General features: G+C 42.7%; 1 protein-coding gene across 1 annotated transcript in view; it reads right to left on the bottom strand.

Moving 5' to 3' along the window:
* Positions 1-15,339, bottom strand: part of LOC112845975 (ribonuclease inhibitor-like) — a 29,482-nt gene extending 14,143 nt beyond the window's left edge. Inside the window, exons 1-3 of the mRNA XM_025905136.1 lie at positions 15,316-15,339; positions 6,628-6,746; positions 2,071-2,244 (exon numbers count right to left, since the gene is read on the bottom strand). Of these exons, the coding sequence (XP_025760921.1) occupies positions 2,071-2,244; positions 6,628-6,746; positions 15,316-15,339 (317 nt within the window). The remainder of the gene's footprint in view (positions 1-2,070; positions 2,245-6,627; positions 6,747-15,315) is intronic.
* Positions 15,340-17,310: the final 1,971 nt, after the last annotated feature.

Raw genomic sequence — 17,310 nt, 5'->3', positions numbered from 1 at the left:
ACTGCTCTGGTATGACAGACCTGCTAGTCTGACTTCAAGTATCTGACTTGCTGCAGGACATTGAACAGCTAAATGAACTGGAAACAGGCCAGTTACCTATGTGTATGAAGGGCAATGGATTAGTCCAAGTTGGAGATTTACCATGAAATTTGTGCAACGTCACCTACTCTTTGTGTCCTCTGCAAGAAGGACGTAAATAGAGAAGCCCTTTGTCTACATTTACATCATGAACACTTCTCTAAGCTGGTTGAGGTTTTGAGCCAAGAAGATCAAAACAGCTTGATCCAATTTCCTTTACAAAGCTTTTCCTGTGGTGACAACAGGACAGGAGAAGAGTTGTAAATGCGGATAATTCACCAGTTGACTCTAACCCCCACAGGATGCCTATAGTGAGAAGATTCGGGGGGTTGATAGGAGTCATAAAGAAGGGTGTTGACCAGGCTACAGCTTTGAAAGCTGAGAGCCACATGGACAAAAAATAAAGTCAACTGATGTGTTTGAACGTCAATGTCTGTATACAGTTGGATTGTAGTGACACATGATTTTTGAGAATGTTGATTATTCTTTTTGACTGTTACATTCAGTTGTTTACTTGCAGGAATACATAATGAATCGCACGACAGGAGTAGATGCACCACAAGGCTGGAGAGCTTGGTTAATGTCTGGTCCTTGGTGGCATCTTCTTTTGAAAATATTAATTCCTGTTTTTGATTTGCTTATGTATAGGATGCATTTTACAGTGTATAAGATCAATGCGAACTAAAATGATTTCTGATACATTTGTTAATTATGTACTTTTACAACAGTATGAATTGACTGAAATGAATAACATTGACAGAAGCCTGTGTATGAATGATGCCTGCGCTGAAATTGTCAAGCAAGAGGTGCATGGCTAAGAATATACTACACAGGAATAATTTGGAGCATAAAAATCACAAAACAGGAGGGAATGTTAGAGTGAATTGTTAAATGTTGTAATTTTTATGCTTAAATGTTGTCATTATGGAATTCACAGAAAGTGAAATTCCTTTCTGTGATAAAAGGAATTCCACTGTCCCCCTCCCCAGATTCTCAAGGTAAGGGGCTGTAGTCTTTTATTACAGACATCCTTGTGAAGGTCCTTTTGATGTAAGCTTCCTGCCCAGCAGGAGGTCACACACACACACACACACACACACACACACACACACACACACACAGTGCCTTGTCTTTGTAACCAAGGGGGTTTATGAGGGGAGGTACAATTGTTTTGTGTGAACTGTGTTCTCAATAAAAGGCAGCGAGAGGAGGCCGGATTTGGGGTCATTTTCGTGGTGGACACAGATGAGGCCTCCCTTGCGCAAGTAATCGATTGATCGCTGACTGTCTTGTTTTCTTTCATGATGAATAAGTCTCTAGAATTAGCGGGTTTGAGGGAACAGACCCAACATAATTCTTTACTCATTTGATCTGCTCCTCACCACAAGCGACCAGACGTAGAAGGTTTTGGACTTTTAACTATATTTTCTTAAGTTTTACAGCTTTTCTTACTGTTAAAAACCTCGCTATGGCCATTCATGCTATACAAAGTAATTAGACATGTGTGGTATTTACAGAAATGTCAGAATCTCAGCTAAAAGTTCACAAAACCATCTCAACAACCACCAAACAGCTAAAACAGCAGGTGAACAGATTACACAACAAAGATGTAAACACAAATCCCCCTGATCATCTGTTTTTTTAAACATGAAGCGTAGTTTTGGACGTTCATTTACTGCTGGTTCAGTGAATTTTGGTTGGACAGTGATGAAACCTGCAGTCTCAGAATCTGTGAGAAGTCTGCTTTCAGCACGCAACAGCATTGTTGTGTTGTGTGCTGTGGATTCACCTCTGCAAACTCATCACTGTTTTACCATCAGGTTTCTACTTAGACAATAACAAAGGAAGCAGTTCCCAGGAACTACTTCCTGTCTTGTTAACATAAGAGTATGTTGCCCTTCAAAACACCTCCACTTCTCCTCTTATTAGAGGGCTGCCTTATTATTAATCTGCTAATTCTGTCAGTTGATGAAGAAAAATGCTTGATCTCACCTGAGAGTTTCCAGTGTACAGTGTGGAGTCTTCAGTCCTTCAGACAGAAGCTTCACGCCTGAATCCTTCAGGTTATTGTTACTCAGGTCCAGCTCTCTCAGATTAGAGGTCTGAGAGCTGAGACCTGAGGACAGAGCTTCACAGCTTCTCTCTGACAGGTCACAGTGACTCAGTCTGAAAAATAACAGATAAACAATTACAAAAATAAAACACTTATGTTGAAGTGTAATGAGATACTATTATATTTAGCAATATTTAATCTTGTTTTTGTCAGGAAACTGAGCACTGACGCAGAGCAACATGTGGAGAGAATCAGAGGAGAAGAAGTGAAGAGAGAACAGCAGTAAAACAACACTGAATTGTTCAGTGTGCTTTTGATCTCAACAAAATGTGTCAAATGTCTTTATTTTGTATTTGTTTTAGTAGAATTGATGATTATCACTTAGATAACAACCACAGGTCAGGTCTAAATTGCACTTTGGTAACAGTTACACCCAGAAATATTTCAGAAATGTGGAGAATCTGTGCTCCAATGTATTCAGTATTGAACAAAGTGAGTGCTGATGATTACTTAGACTTTTCAGACGTCAGCAATCATTACTTCTTTGGTTAGTTTAGTTTTTTTTATATTTTATTTTAGTTGTTCCCACCTGATCTGTGTTAAGTAGAATAAACATTTAAAAACTAAAGGTATGATCACATATTTACTTACAGAGCTTTGTTGGAGGCTTTGACCACTGGCAGCAGCCTCAGAAGAGCCTTTTTAAAGGCTCATGTTCTCACTTATATCATCGATTTCTACTGACATTTCTTTCTGGGAAAAATGGGGATTACTTTGAAAACAGGAACGGTTTTCCCCCAAAATCAGCCCTGGATTAGCAAATCACTCCAACATGTTCTCAGTCAGAAGAAACTGTCTTGTTATGAGGGAGAGAAGAAAAAGATTGAGGCACATAAACTTGTTGAAAGAGAGACAAAGCAGCTAAAATCAGGTGTAAAAGTAAAGCAGAGGATGAGCTGAATAAAGGACACTCAAGGCTGGCTTGGAAAGGAATGAAGTCCATGGTGGGGATGCAGAACAAGGAGCAAAGATAATTGTGATGCTGAATCAGCAGAAGACTTGGATTCATTTGATTCCAGCTTTGATATCATTGATTTCAATGAAGAGCTTTGTGATTGTAGGAAAGGGCTGGTAGCTCTGAGAATCCCACTGATGAGGTGTCTGTGAAGGTTCGCAATCATCTAAAGAGCTTAGAAAAAAAGCGTCTGGACTTCTTTAAGTTTCTTGAAGACATTTCACCTCTCATCCAAGAAGCGTCTTTATTTCTAGGGTCAAATGGTGGAGAGTCCCAGATTTAAGCCCTGTGGGAGAGTCCTCCCGAGCAGGGACAAAGGACCACCTGTTGATCCTCTAATCACATGAGCCAAGGTGTGAAAGCAGGTGTGGGTCACAATCAGCCAGAGTTTCGGGTTAGCTCATTGTGAAACCTGGCCCCGCCCTATCATGTGATTTCTTAACCTCTGTACAAACAGACTTCAGAGTGATTGAGAGTGAATGAGAGCACACACAGGGCACTTTGATTTCTGAACGTGTGTGACTTAGTGAATATACTGTGACTGACAAACAAAATTTTAAAGAGAAAGGTGTTTGGATTAACCCTTTAAGACCTACCATAGAACAAATGAATGCATTCACTTTTTAACCCTTTGTGAAACAATAAAGATTCAAATGTGAGTATTATTCTAAGTCAGTGCAAACACCTCTAATAGGTTACTTTGGCCTTTCCAAGTAATATCTTTCGTTGGAGTCTGTGGTCCAGGCTTCTAAAACCATCCTAGTTTAGCAAGCATTACAATCTAGAAGAGAGCTTCATTAACAGGTGTGACTGATAACATTTGACCTGCAAACGACACTCATGTTTATTTGTATCAGGACAAGCAGGGAAGAAATGGACATCAAGTGTGTCAGGCTGCCCGAGTCCCCTCACCCACATCAGCTCAGAACTCTGAGTCAGACTCAGAGGGTCAAGGATCAAGACTTCCTGTATAGAGGTGTCTGTGGACCTACCAACCCACATCATATCCATCTCAGCACAACTAAAACATGGTGACTGACCTCAGAGTTTCAAGTCCACATCCTGGACTCTCCAGGAAACCACACAGATGCTTCACTCCTGGATCCTGCAGGTTGTAGTTGATGCTCAGGTCCAGCTCTCTCAGATAGGAGGGGTTGGACTTCAGTGCTGCTGCCAGATAATCACAGCTGATCTCTGACAAACCACAGCTCCTCAATCTGTATAAAGAATGAAAGATGTAAGTTTATTAGACAAAGTGTGAGCTTGAAATCATTCAGTGTTTCATCATCTGTTCAGAGCTGAAGAAGGTTCAGAATGTAGAAGTTTAGAAAATGGAAACTCCAAACAGCTGAAGCCAACAGGAAGCAGCTTCAAACAGGAAACTGTGCAGAGTTTCAGACTATATGCAGAGTCTTTGGTCCAGACTGGAACAACTGTGTGCCCAGTTTGAGCTCTCTTCAGTGCTGTGACCTGACAGACCCAGAGGGGCCATCACATCACATGTAGAAGCTCCCCTAATGGAGCCACAACACATGTCCAATACTTAGTCTGTCTTGTTGGACCAACTGGAAGAAATGATTCAAGGACTTAGTCACAGAACAGAGATTCAAATCTCCAAAATCCAACTGGACTGAGGGACTGCTCTGACTGCACCCTACTTTGAAAACAGGAACGGTTTTCCCCCAAAATCAGCCCTGGATTAGTAAATCACTCCAACATGTTCTCAGTCAGAAGAAACTGTCTTGTTATGAGGGAGAGAAGAAAAAGATTGAGGCACAGAAACTTGTTGAAAGAGAGATAAAGCAGCTAAAATCAGGTGTAAAAGTAAAGCAGAGGATGAGCTGAATAAAGGACACTCAAGGCTGGCTTGGAAAGGAATGAAGTCCATGGTGGGGATGCAGAACAAGGAGCAAAGATGAATGTGATGCTGAATCAGCAGAAGACTTGGACTCATTGGATTCCAGCTTTGATATCATTGATTTCAATGAAGAGCTTTGTGATTGTAGCAAAGGGCTGGTAGCTCTGAGAGTCCCACTGATGAGGTGTTTGTGTGGAAATCTCTTAGTGGGACCAAAGAGAGAAAAAGCCCTGGTCCTGATGCTGTGGGAGGGAAATGATTGAAGTGTGCTGTGAGGAACTGACTGGGAGATTTTCACACATTTTCCAGTCCTCCTTGGAACAACAGGAAGTCCCCAGCATATGGAAACAAAGGTTAAGTGTCCTATGGCCCTCAGTGATGATGGTGCTGTGGCCCCACCACCTCCACCTCTTTGTAAAGGAACTAACTGTGATCTGAAGCTTCAAATGGAACTAAGACTTCCTCCACTAGGTGGCAGTGTCTGATGAGAAAGTGTTAGTGGAGCTGGCCTGGAGTCAGAAACAGGAAGATGCAGGATTTGGGCTGAAATGGGGAAAAGTGGTTCGCACTAGTGCCTTAAAGCAAGAAGGTTGTAGGTTGAAGCTTGTTGGCCTTTCTGTGGAGGTTGGATGTTCTCCCACAGTCCAATGAAATGCTGCTTAGGTTCATTGGTGCTTCTAAATTGGCTGTAGGTGTGGATGTGAGAGAGTGCTTCTCTGTCTCTGTTGGCCCTGTGATGGACTGCTCACCTGTGCAGGTGGACCACGCCTCTTGCCCTATGACAGCTAGGGCACAGGCTGCAGCCCTGTGAGCCTAAGCTGAATAAACAGTTAGCAAAAATGATCCATAGATGGCCTGAAATTCCCCAGTTAGCAGTTTGGTAGATAGCTATGACATGCTAATCCCATCCAGCAGCTGTATTCTACCTGTAAGCTGATCCCTGCTGAGCCAAAGCACTTTTTCAGATACAAATTACAACCTTCAATAGAAACCTATTGGTCAGCATCTTATTAGCCTGCTGTTAGCTTCATTCCACAGAAAACTGAGAGAAACTAACAGAGTTGATGAAGAATAAAGAGAAATGTGCTGATTTAAAGCCTTTGAAGTGCTTCAGATGATCTCTGTCCACTTCTGTCCACTCATTCATTCATGTAAGCTTCTAATGCAGCTTTGATCTTCACAGTCTGCTTCATGAAACTCATTCTAACCCTGAATGTCAGAGTGTTCCTCCTTCTCTTTCCCATCATTCATGCTGGCAGTGGAGGAGATTTGGATGTTGGACTGTGTTTTGGATGATGTGTGTATGTTTGTGTTGGACTGCTGTCTGTAAAGCAGACGCACATTTTGCTTTTTTCAGTGTCAGACAGACTTTAAGGTGGAATGAAGAGTTGGAGAGTTTCACAGTGAATTATCCAGTGGAGGATTTTTCTTCTTCTTTGAAGGTTTGAAATGTGAACATTGTTCTGCTGCAGTCAATGGACTAACCAGAGAAGAAGAAAACAGACTTTACCATGAAGATCCTCAGTGTGGATCAGTATAATATCAGCCTGATGTCTGCAGTTTAGTGTCAGCACAACTTTCACATCATATTCATCTCAGCACAACTAAAACATGCTGACTGACCTCAGAGTTTCAAATCGACATCGTGGATTCTCCAGAAGAACACACAGATGCTTCACTCCTGAATTCTGCAGCTCATTGTTCTCACTCAGGTCCAGCTCTCTCAGATGGGAGGGGTTGGACTTCAGTGCTGCTGTCAGATAATCACAGCTGATCTCTGACAAATCACAGTCGATCAATCTGTATAAAGAATGAAAGATGTAAGTTTATTAGACAAAGTGCTTGAAATCATTCAGTGTTTCATCATCTGTTCAGAGCTGAAGAAGGTTCAGAATGTAGAAGTTTAGAAAATGGAAACTCCAAACAGCTGAAGCCAACAGGAAGCAGCTTCAAACAAACACAACAAGAGAAAAAACTCTGAATGTTTCACATTAAAGTCGTACATTTCTCATAAAAACAGGACAAAGACTTGAAAAAGTCGTGTTTTTCCTTCCAGGAACCACATGGCTTCACTTTTAAAGGTGAAGTGTGAAAGAAATGGACATATTTGAAGTCCAACACCTTTTTCCAGTCACATGATTAAAGCAGACAAACTACAAGCTCATTTTCATTCCAACAAGTCATCTTCTGACCTGGACTAACAACACTGGTCTCTGTGTGCAGCTGGCTGTGAGACCAGTGCTCAGGGAGCGTCTACAAAGTGCAACACTGAAAGAACATCACAGCTACAGGACTTCCACATGAATGAAAGCAGCAGAAGTGGCTTTACAAATGAAAGAGGAAGAGGGGAAGAAGAGGAGAGGGAGGCCACCCTGACCATCACTCCAGCTGAAAACATCACACTTCCATTAAAGTTGGTGAGAAAATGTTGAGCAGGATGAGCTGCTGGCTAATCTGGAGGCTGTAGCAGCAGCTCACAGTCACAGTGGATTTCCACTCATGAAAAAACTCTGGCTGCTTCATTTCTCATCTCATATCAGAGACTTTAGTGAAGCTGCACTGTGATGCTTCCTTTTCATATTCAGCCCAATGTGCTCTGTATTGTTTTATGCAGGTCATGTAAACAGGGATGAGCAGATCATTTCAATATAAAAGGTTGGAACTGTAAAGAAAAAAAAAAAAAAACAGCTCATGAACTGAAACAGAACTGATTTCATTTGTTTAGCTGGATCATTTTAGTTGTTCCTTTTTATACTTATAATTATATTTACAATAAGTCTTAACATTCCTCTTTTCCCTGCCAGGCACCACCACAGTTCACTTCAATAAAACTTTCCTTCAGATTTGTTTTCACGTTTTGACCCAGAGCCGTTTCCCCCGTTGGTTAAGTCCAGTGTTTCATGAAAATCCTGTTATTGAGGAACAGTAGGTGGGCTCACCTCTGAACACTTAGTCTGAGGACTCAGTGAAGAGTTTTAGGATAGAGTCAAAGTTTTGGCACTGCGATAATAACTTTGATGTTCCAGTTACACTCGTTCTGATAAAATCTTGAAAATAAACTCTCCTAGTAGCAGCTATCACAGCCACAACAAGCCAATGATACCATTTTTACTTCAGTAGAGATCATACAAATAACTGTAGCTGTTGTAGCACCGACCAATGTAGCTGAATTCAAACAGGATCAAATTAGAAATCCCCGGCCCCGCCCACAGTACTGCAGTACTGTGGGCGGGGCCGGGGATTACTAATTTAGTGACTTGACATGGAAAAACAGTTCAGACATCACAAAATGTTAGTTATTTAAATTAATACCAGTCTCTGCACTTAGTAGAATGACACCTTTCAGCATCTAATGATACTAAGAATATGTTTTCTGTATCGGTATTGGTGATGAAACAATGAGGGGACTGTTGAAGGAACGATGAGGGGAAACTGTAACAGCAGCAACAGAAACCAGGAGACAAAGCTGAGGTCTGGGTTCCTCTATGCTACACACAGCCTCCTGCTCCTCTACTTTAGTAAACACATAATATCTCCAAGTACACTTACTTCAGAAACTCATTTCTAGTTCACTTCAGCCTTAAATGACCAACAACATCAGCACACATGAGTAAACAAAGTAACTCACACAGCTACTGTTCAAGTTTAGTCATCTTTAATACAAATATACCTCATTATTATGGATCTCACAGCTACCTGCTCATTGAACTGAACAATAATTCTGTTTTACCATTAAAACAAAATATGTGACTGTAAAAAATCTTCAGACAGTAATTAAGAATCTCCTAAGCAATCCAAAGATAAAGAAAAGGTCACCTGCCAATTCTATAAAGCTTGGTTGTTTATACAATAATATCATTTAATGATCAGCAGTGGGGATGTTTGGATCCTGACCTGAGAGTTTCCAGTGTACAATGTGGACTCTGCAGTGCAGCAGACAGAAGCTTCACTGCAATACAATTATTGGTTAACTAAATAGCTTCATTAAAACACACCTATCCTTCTACATGAGGACTTACTCCTTGTAAGCTCCACCCGCTCCACCTTCTGAGTCAGAAGACATGAAAACAAACTGTAAATCTAGTAGAAACATAATTGGAAATCTTCTCAGATCCATTTGTACATTTAGAGCCTGATACTGAAATATAGCAGCATGGACATTCACAGCAGCAAAGGGTTCTTGCTGATCTGAGCTGGCTTGGCCCTGGCTTATCGAAGATTAAAGAAAGCGGAATCAGCTGTTCAAAACGCCACAAGGCTGCCCGCTGTGACTGAAACAATGGGACGGGTCGTGACTTCTCAAAATGGGCTCATTGAACGCAGCACGGATAAGATCTTGAAGAAGCTCATGGCGGTCGTGAGTTCTCAGACTTTTCTCTTTGAGCGCAAAACTGATAACCTCTCGGAGAAGCTCGTGGCTCTCCAACCGGAGATTGAGAGACGAGTGACGGACTGTTAGATCAGCTGTGAAACTGACATGCAGTTGTTCGCACCAAAGAAAACCACCATCATTTCATGCGGCTAACATACCGGCGCTAGCTGTGGTCTCAAGGCTGGAGCTGAACATAACAAATCTCACCCTGATAACAGACGGTGTTTAGACTGTTCCTTCCCATCCTAACCAACGACACCTGGGTCGGCTGGAAGACTGTTTACTTCACCTGGCAGAGCAAGGGACACCATCTCAGCTGCTGACCAGCCAGCTACCTAGCCTGGCCTTTCCCCCCAATGTGATGTTTGTGTATTGTATGTACGGTTGGCAAGGTCAGTATCCTAATTGCCCCTTGGGGATAAATTCAGTGTTCTGAATCTGAATCTGAAAAGATTACAGAAGACGACTCTGTTCAGTAAATATTACGCTCATGCTGTCAGGAAATACCAAAGGTAGGTAAAACTCTGGTTGTTGCAGCCATCCAGTATGACATGCTTTGTACTGTTCTGCTGCAGTTTGTGACACCTGGTGGATGAGTTGTGAAAAATGATGAAACAAACACTTCACTCAATGTTTTTCTTCTAAACTGGAATTTTGAGAATTTTCCACACTCTGTCCCAGCTACAAATTGGGGAGAACACAGCAAATACATAAACTTTACCCACTTGGATCTTTATCATTCAAGATTGTGAAAAGATTCTCTACTCAGAGAATACTGGTGATTTTAGATGAGAGAGATGATTTGGAAGATGATGAAGGGGAAGAGTTTTCACAACTTGAGGCCTTTTGTCTTCACTGTATAGGACAGAGAAGGCGGGAAGGGAGGGAGAAGTGGGGATATAGACCAACAGGAAATGGTCTTGGGCAGACTCAAACCAGGCCCTGGAGTCACGACTCTAACCTTCAGTACATGCTGCTCAGGATAATTTTGTTACTCTGAAAGATGAAATCACCCTGACTTGATATTGATATGGTATCACTGTGGGGTTGGATACTGTTGATCTAAAGTGGAATTACCCTGTGGAACCATAAATTTTTCTTTTTAGAGCATTTCGAAATCGTTCCAAGAGTAAGTCAAATGTGGTCAGTTTGAAAGTGCTATTAGGCAGAATCAGACTGACTCGACTCGAAATTGATATGGTATCACTGTGGGGTTGTATACTCTTGAACTACAGGGTGGGCCATTTATATGGATACACCGTAATAACATGGGAATGGTTGGTGATATTAAAGTCCTGTTTGTGGCACATTAGTATATGTGAGGGGGCAAACTCCTCAAGATGGGTGGTGACCATGGTGGCTATTTAGAAGTCGGCCATCTTGGATACAACTTTTGTTTTTCCAATAGGAAGAGGGTCATGTGACACATCAAAGTTATTGGTAATGTCTGCAGAAGACACATGGTTCTTTTTATTACAGTTCCCAAACATTTTTAGAAGATAAACAAGGAATTGTTTGCATTGTGCGTGTTGCTAAGTTTATTTTTTCTTGGCATCTTCTTGTGACCTTTGTCATTTTGTGTGATTGCTCTTGCTGACCCTACATACTAGGAGAGAGGGTGAGACTAGTTTTCTTTCTCTAGAGCAGGGGTCTCAAACTCAAATGAGCCGCGGGCCACTTCTGGCACCGTCATCTCATTGGAGGCCACTTTAGTGTCCAACAGTGTTGGGTAAGTTACTTTAAATTAGTAACTTAGTTACATTACTAGTTACTTCTATAAAAAAGTAACTCAGTTACTTCAAGTTACTCGTTGCTTTCAGAGTAACTAGTTACTAGGGAAAGTAACTTTGGTTTTACTCAGAATTCTCTTGTTAATGTGTTGCTTCCATAACTGGATACCCAGCAAGATTGCCAGTCTTCTAGTTTGCTTACTTGCCACAAGTGCACTGTGCCACCTACCAATAGAAAGGAAAAAATAATGTGCATATTTCCACGAGAGAAATCCCACGCCTGGACCGTCGTTGACCGCCGCCATGATTCTAGCCTGCTTTTTACATCCAACATAAAAACTGCAGTTGTGGTGCTTTTGATTGTACTCAGAACTCAGAAATTCTGCCTTCTGAATAGGAAGATGTAGGTAACACCAGACTGCAGATGAGCTGCATACAGAGCTGGACTGGGACAAAAAATTGTCCCGGGCATTTTAACTAGAGACCGGCCCACCATTATAGGAAAAATCATAAAGCCTTTGAATGAAAATAAACACTGTTGTGACAGTGATGTACACTGTTCTGATGGTATATATGTATCAATCTATCAATCGTTTGTTGTATGACTCAGATAATTATTTTTTTTTAAAAGCTAGACATTTTAAATGAGAATAAGAAAGAAAAGTATTTCCTTGTGCCCCCCTTTCCCTGTTAATGCCCTACATGGACCCCTGGCAGCACTTTGCTAGACCCGCCCCTGGACAGTTACCAGCTGTCAGCTACATAGAAAAGCATCCTGGTGTTATTTGTCTCTCAGAAACAGATCATAACTTCCCTTCAACTCATTCATGTCACCTAAAAGGTAAACCTGTTTCTCCATCACCTGTTCAGCTCTGATGATTCAGTAAGGACATCTCCTGGTTTCATCTGCATGTTTCCCTCTCACCAGATAACCAAATCGACATCATGACCAGCAGCTTTACAGCTGTGGCTCCAGCAAACATCAGCTGATACTAGAAATTAATATTAAATAAATTCTAACAACAGCTGATCAAGCTTAAACGTGCTGCTGTTGTTTAACGCGACATCCGCTGGTTTCCTCTTTCTGGCGCAAAGTGGGCGATAAATAAACAAGAGAGAAAAGCCGATCAGCTGATCATTGATCAGTTTCATGATTGAAGTAGAAACGGGAGAGGAGAGAATGAGAGAAGAAGAGGCAGCTGTGCAGCGTAAACACAGCATAACTCCAGCTTTGTGTCTCTTTCCCTTGTAGCTGAAGTCCGGGACAAACTGTTCCTTTTCACCTCAGTACGAAACGCGTAATATTTTCTCTGAATTCGAGACGATTCTGAGACAGTTGGCAACTCTAATAATTAACCGTATGAACAAAATGAAGTTCAACATCAGTAACATAGCACCCACCCAGCTGTATAGAAACTCCGTCATGCTAGCTAGTACGCAGTACGAAAAAGTCAGCATAACGAAAATAAATTCCACCTAAACTTGGTTTATATGTGACCCAGACTGCAGGTCATAACTTCTTACCTGAAGTTCAGTTCACCTGACACGGCGGCCGCTCTCCTCTTGCCTCCCTTTTCCTTCATCCACCTGCTGGCTTCCACCACTTGCTAATGTTATTGAATCTGTGGAAGCTCCGCGATGCCACCACACGAAGTAACGAGTAACGAGCCTATCTAAATCCCAGTAACGAGTAACGCGTTCCTGGTTTTGGCATAATAACTAGTTACCGTGCTCTTTACCACAATAATAACGTAGTTACTGTAACGCGTTACTTAATAACGCGTTAGTCCCAACACTGGTGTCCAAGTAGTACAAACACGAAAACCCCCACTAATATTTCCTAAAATGTAGTGTTTTGTTTGTTTTATTTCATTAAAAATATTGTGCAACAAGACAAAACTGCAAACAAGAACGTATTTCTTTTCTCACTCTTACTATCTGAAGCCGTTCATTGAACTACCAAATAAACAGCTCTTTCTGGCCAGACACGTGGCAGCACTTTTGCTATAATTTTGTTTGTATTTAACAAAATAAAAATGCAGGCATAAGCGTACACATTAGTTTTTGACTGCAAGTTAAAAACTGTTTTCTTTCCAAATAAATCTCTCACTGAACTAACACAGCCCTCAACATGTTTGTACTCTGTTACCTCGGCCAGGTCCGCGGCTCCGAACCGTGGTAAGGAGACCTCTGGCTAACACTTTGGGTTCCGTGTCGGGCTCGTACCCGGGAACTAGTTTTACTGTCTGGGTCAACTTTGCTAGCGAGAGACAGAGAGAGGCGTTGAAAGGCTGCTCCAGCAGAATTTTACTGTTTCGGAGAAAAACACGAACACAGCGTACAGTCGAGTCTTAATAGCTTACTGGGCTCGTCAGGCACTCTTTTGGGCTGCAGTGGTTATTATTATATTTACATGCTTCCAGCTTCCGTTTCTGTTTGGTAGCACCTCCTACTTTTCCCCTTTTTCTCCCTCCCTCGCGCTCACATACAAACAGCAGGAGGGGCGGTCCCAAACGTTCTGCCTGCAGCAAGGACTACACTGCCCATGAGGCTACAGTCTTAAAGGGCCATGCCTGTAACACTCTGCCGTCTTATTAAATCGTTTTTGGTATAGTAGTTTAAAAAAAAATATTTCTTCACATCAATATTCGGGCCACAAGTAGAGGTGACGTGGGCTGCAAATGGCCCGCGAGTTTGAGACCCCTGGTGTACACTGTCCCTCCTGCCTCTGCCTTTGTACTGCTGCCTTTTGAACCTTTGTTTCTGAGTTGCTGCCTGTGAGATTATTAGTGGTCTATTAGTGTTCTTGTGTTATTTGAATAGAGATTGAAAATGTGACGTCATTCAGGGGTAAAATCGCAAAGGATTGTGGGAACGAGTGGCAAGCGGTACTAGCACACGCAGGTTTTCACATGAAAACAGTCACACAGCGATAAAAAGAGACACAAAAACTGGCAAGAAGCTGTTGTATTATCAACTGCAATAGCCGGTCGCATGACAGCCACGGGAAGCCGACGGGTAAAGAGATCGGTTTTTATTGGATTACGTCGTTGAAGAGAAATTATTCGAGCTATGTTTCCGAAGTAACAAAGAGCCGACGGATGGCCTGGATTGCAGCCATTGGAAGACCAAATATAACGTCCCAGAGCACTCCAGCTCACATGTTAGTCTGCTCCAAGCATTTCCACAAAGGTACGTCTTCTGTTGTAGTTGTTACGTAATTTATCATAACATAATTGTTGATGTAGGTTACAAATAAGTCTTATATTGATTTGAATTGAATTCGTTGCACTATGCTGCTTTGTTCCCTGTGGCTTTGCGGGCTAATGTTTGTTGTGTTTTGTAGGAAAACCAGCCTACAAACTGCAGGAATGATCCAGACTGGGCACCTCTATCACCCTGGGTCATACCGAGTTTAAAGCTGCTACCACAGCCAGATTTGATCGGTTAAGAGAGAGAGCGACATCAAAACAGCCACGAAACGTCCCGCATATATGTGCCTAAGGGTTGTATGAAGCAATCAAGTGATGAATAACTGTTTTCCACTATGTTGTTTTGCAATGTTGATTTGTTTTTCACCGAAGCAGCTAATAAAGCTGATGGAATACAATTTGCCTCTTTCTTGTAAGATTCTATAATAGAATGAAACAATAATGCCAGTTACAAATAAAGACAATAAATTGAATGAATTACGAAACACTCATTTTATTTCTATTAGATCTTATAATGTTGTGTAACACTACAACCTGAAACGACAAATAGATGCGTTGGCCTGTACAGGAGATAAAGGAAAAAAACAACAGCGGTGAAATGGAATAGTCCAAATCACCAAAGTAAACTGGACTTGGGCTTGTTGCAGGGATCTGAAGTTTATTTGCTGCGTGATGAAAGTTGGGCAGCACGCTAACGTCCTTACTCTACTCTGTATGCTCGTATTGTACATAACTGTTTTTGGGGCAAATAAAATGCAAGTAGGGATTAAAACCGCAGAATTAATGATTACCGGTGCTGGAAAAGCTAGCGCTTGATGCAGTTTTTTGATTTTGGTGCCACGGGTACCCACAAAGCAATGCGAGAAAGTCACGTGGTCTGTCAATCTCTATAGATAAGTTTTTTTGTTTGTTTAAATCACCTCATTGCCTAGTGAGTTGTTTCAGTAACGGTTTTCAGTTGTGGTAATAAACCTTTTGTTTTTCTCTTTTATCTGACCCTCCTGTCTCTGGGCTCATTCATGTTACCTCCCCTGTCGCCTAGCAGAGCCGGGGCGTACCATGTTTCTCAGGTTAGGGTTAATCCATTCATTCTACAACTGCACGTGAATTATACTTCATACACAGACCCACAGTCTCTGATTGCTCTGAAATCTCACTGACAGCCAACAGGTAAAAAGGAAAGTCCAGACTGACAGTCTCTGTGGGGTTAGGCCGTGAACTGCTCATGCTGCGTTCAAGTGCATCACAAACTATTGGAATTGGAACCAACTTTGTGAAGCAGATTTCTTCTCAGTCGCTGTTTTGAACATTTCTCATTTCCTCATGAACTGTATTAAACTCTGTAAATGAATTGAGAACTATTTATACATTTGAAACTATTAATTCATTTTCGCATTCACTTCTGTACTGGGTCTAGGGACCCAGGGCTCATGTATTTTAGTTTATGTTTATATTTATATTTTCCGTGTGGTGTTTTGGGTCTCTCCGTGTGAGCTTCAGGATGTTTTGGTTCGCTGAGGAGACTGCGAACCCGGAAGTGTTTCTGCACTAGAGACAGCCACACCTGCCACTCGTCCTCCTCTGCCAGCTGCAGCAGATTACGCTCGTCTAATAGACTCTCTCTACCCGATCGTGGTAGTCTGCTTTCCAGCCCGACCAGCTGATGGAACCGCAGCCTGACACGCCGGCCCCGGCATCGTCAAAGAAGCGATGCTCACGCCGCCGGCGCTCTTCACCGCAGCCGGATTCCCGGACTTCACAACAGCCGGCTGTGGTGAGTCATAAGGACAATTTTTCATTTTCCACTCCATCTGTTTATTTACTTAGGGACTGTGAGACCGCCAAGCCTGTAACTCAGGCAGCCGCCCAGTCTATAGCTAAGTGGTCTTCAGTTCAATCATCTACCTCACCTACCTACAGTAGCCTCCACTCCACTACCCACCCTGGCAGCTCTGAATGGTGCTGGGAGTAAAATGAACTCCATTAGTGTGTTAAAGTCTTTCCCTGTGACAGTGGAAATGGAAGGGGAAGAAAGAAAGAAAAGGGTAGAAAAGATTGAGGAGATAGAGAGTGTTGCTAAAGATTGTATCTCGCTGCCTTTACCCAAACTGCCTGCCTGCACTGCACAGCCCCAGCCGCAGCATCCTGGGCCGGCCGTGCGCCCTGTGCAGCTGCAATTAGTACCGCCTCTGCCTGAGGCCTCCACACCACCCTCAGCCTCACTGTCTGCTGCTGCCACCCTACTGACTGCTTCTCTCTCTGCTCAACCAATTGCTGTTGCTGTGCAACCATTCACTCCACCATCAGGCACCTGCAGCTCAGTTAGCCGCTCAGGCACCTGCTCAACTTCCTCAACAAATATCACTACAGTCAGTAGCTCTGTCTCTAGTACCGTCACCTGATCTATCGCTAACATGGCCAGCTGCCCAGCCTTTAGCCGTGGCTCAGCCAGCTGCCCTGCTAGTTACTCAGCCTACAGCCCAGCCCCCTCGATCCTCTGCTGGATGTTCAGAGGAGCTCAGTCTGCTAAGTGAGGACTGTTTACCTGGGCTGGAACAGACTGACTGCCCCGCACAGCCCCAGCCGCAGCATCACGAGCCGGCTGTGAGCCCTGTGCTGTCTCAACCAGCTTCATCTTTGCCAGAGGTCTCGATACCTGCTGGTCACGCATCAGGAGGAGCCCGCAGCGCCAGCTGTCGCAGCCCGTGACAGTATAAATAAATGTTAGACTGGGCTCCATGGACACACTGGGACTGGTCAGCTTCTGATACCATCAACAGCTTTGACATTCATGTCTTTCTTTTCTCTCTCTGTTTCCACACAAGCTCAAAGTCTCTGCAGCCTGTTTTTATCTGCTATCATCAGATCTTCATCATCCTCATTCACATCCCTCACACACTCTACAGCCTCATCAGCACTGACTTCATCTTCACTGACTGATGGAGCACAACATGAACCTGTGGAGGCTGAAACACTGTCCTGTCAAACATCT

The sequence above is a fragment of the Oreochromis niloticus genome, unplaced genomic scaffold (genome assembly GCF_001858045.2).
Source record: "Oreochromis niloticus isolate F11D_XX unplaced genomic scaffold, O_niloticus_UMD_NMBU tig00008834_pilon, whole genome shotgun sequence".
In the NCBI taxonomy this organism is placed as follows: domain Eukaryota; kingdom Metazoa; phylum Chordata; class Actinopteri; order Cichliformes; family Cichlidae; genus Oreochromis; species Oreochromis niloticus.
The sequence above is the reverse complement of the archived record's forward strand: the minus strand, read 5'-3'. Positions and strand labels throughout refer to the sequence as shown.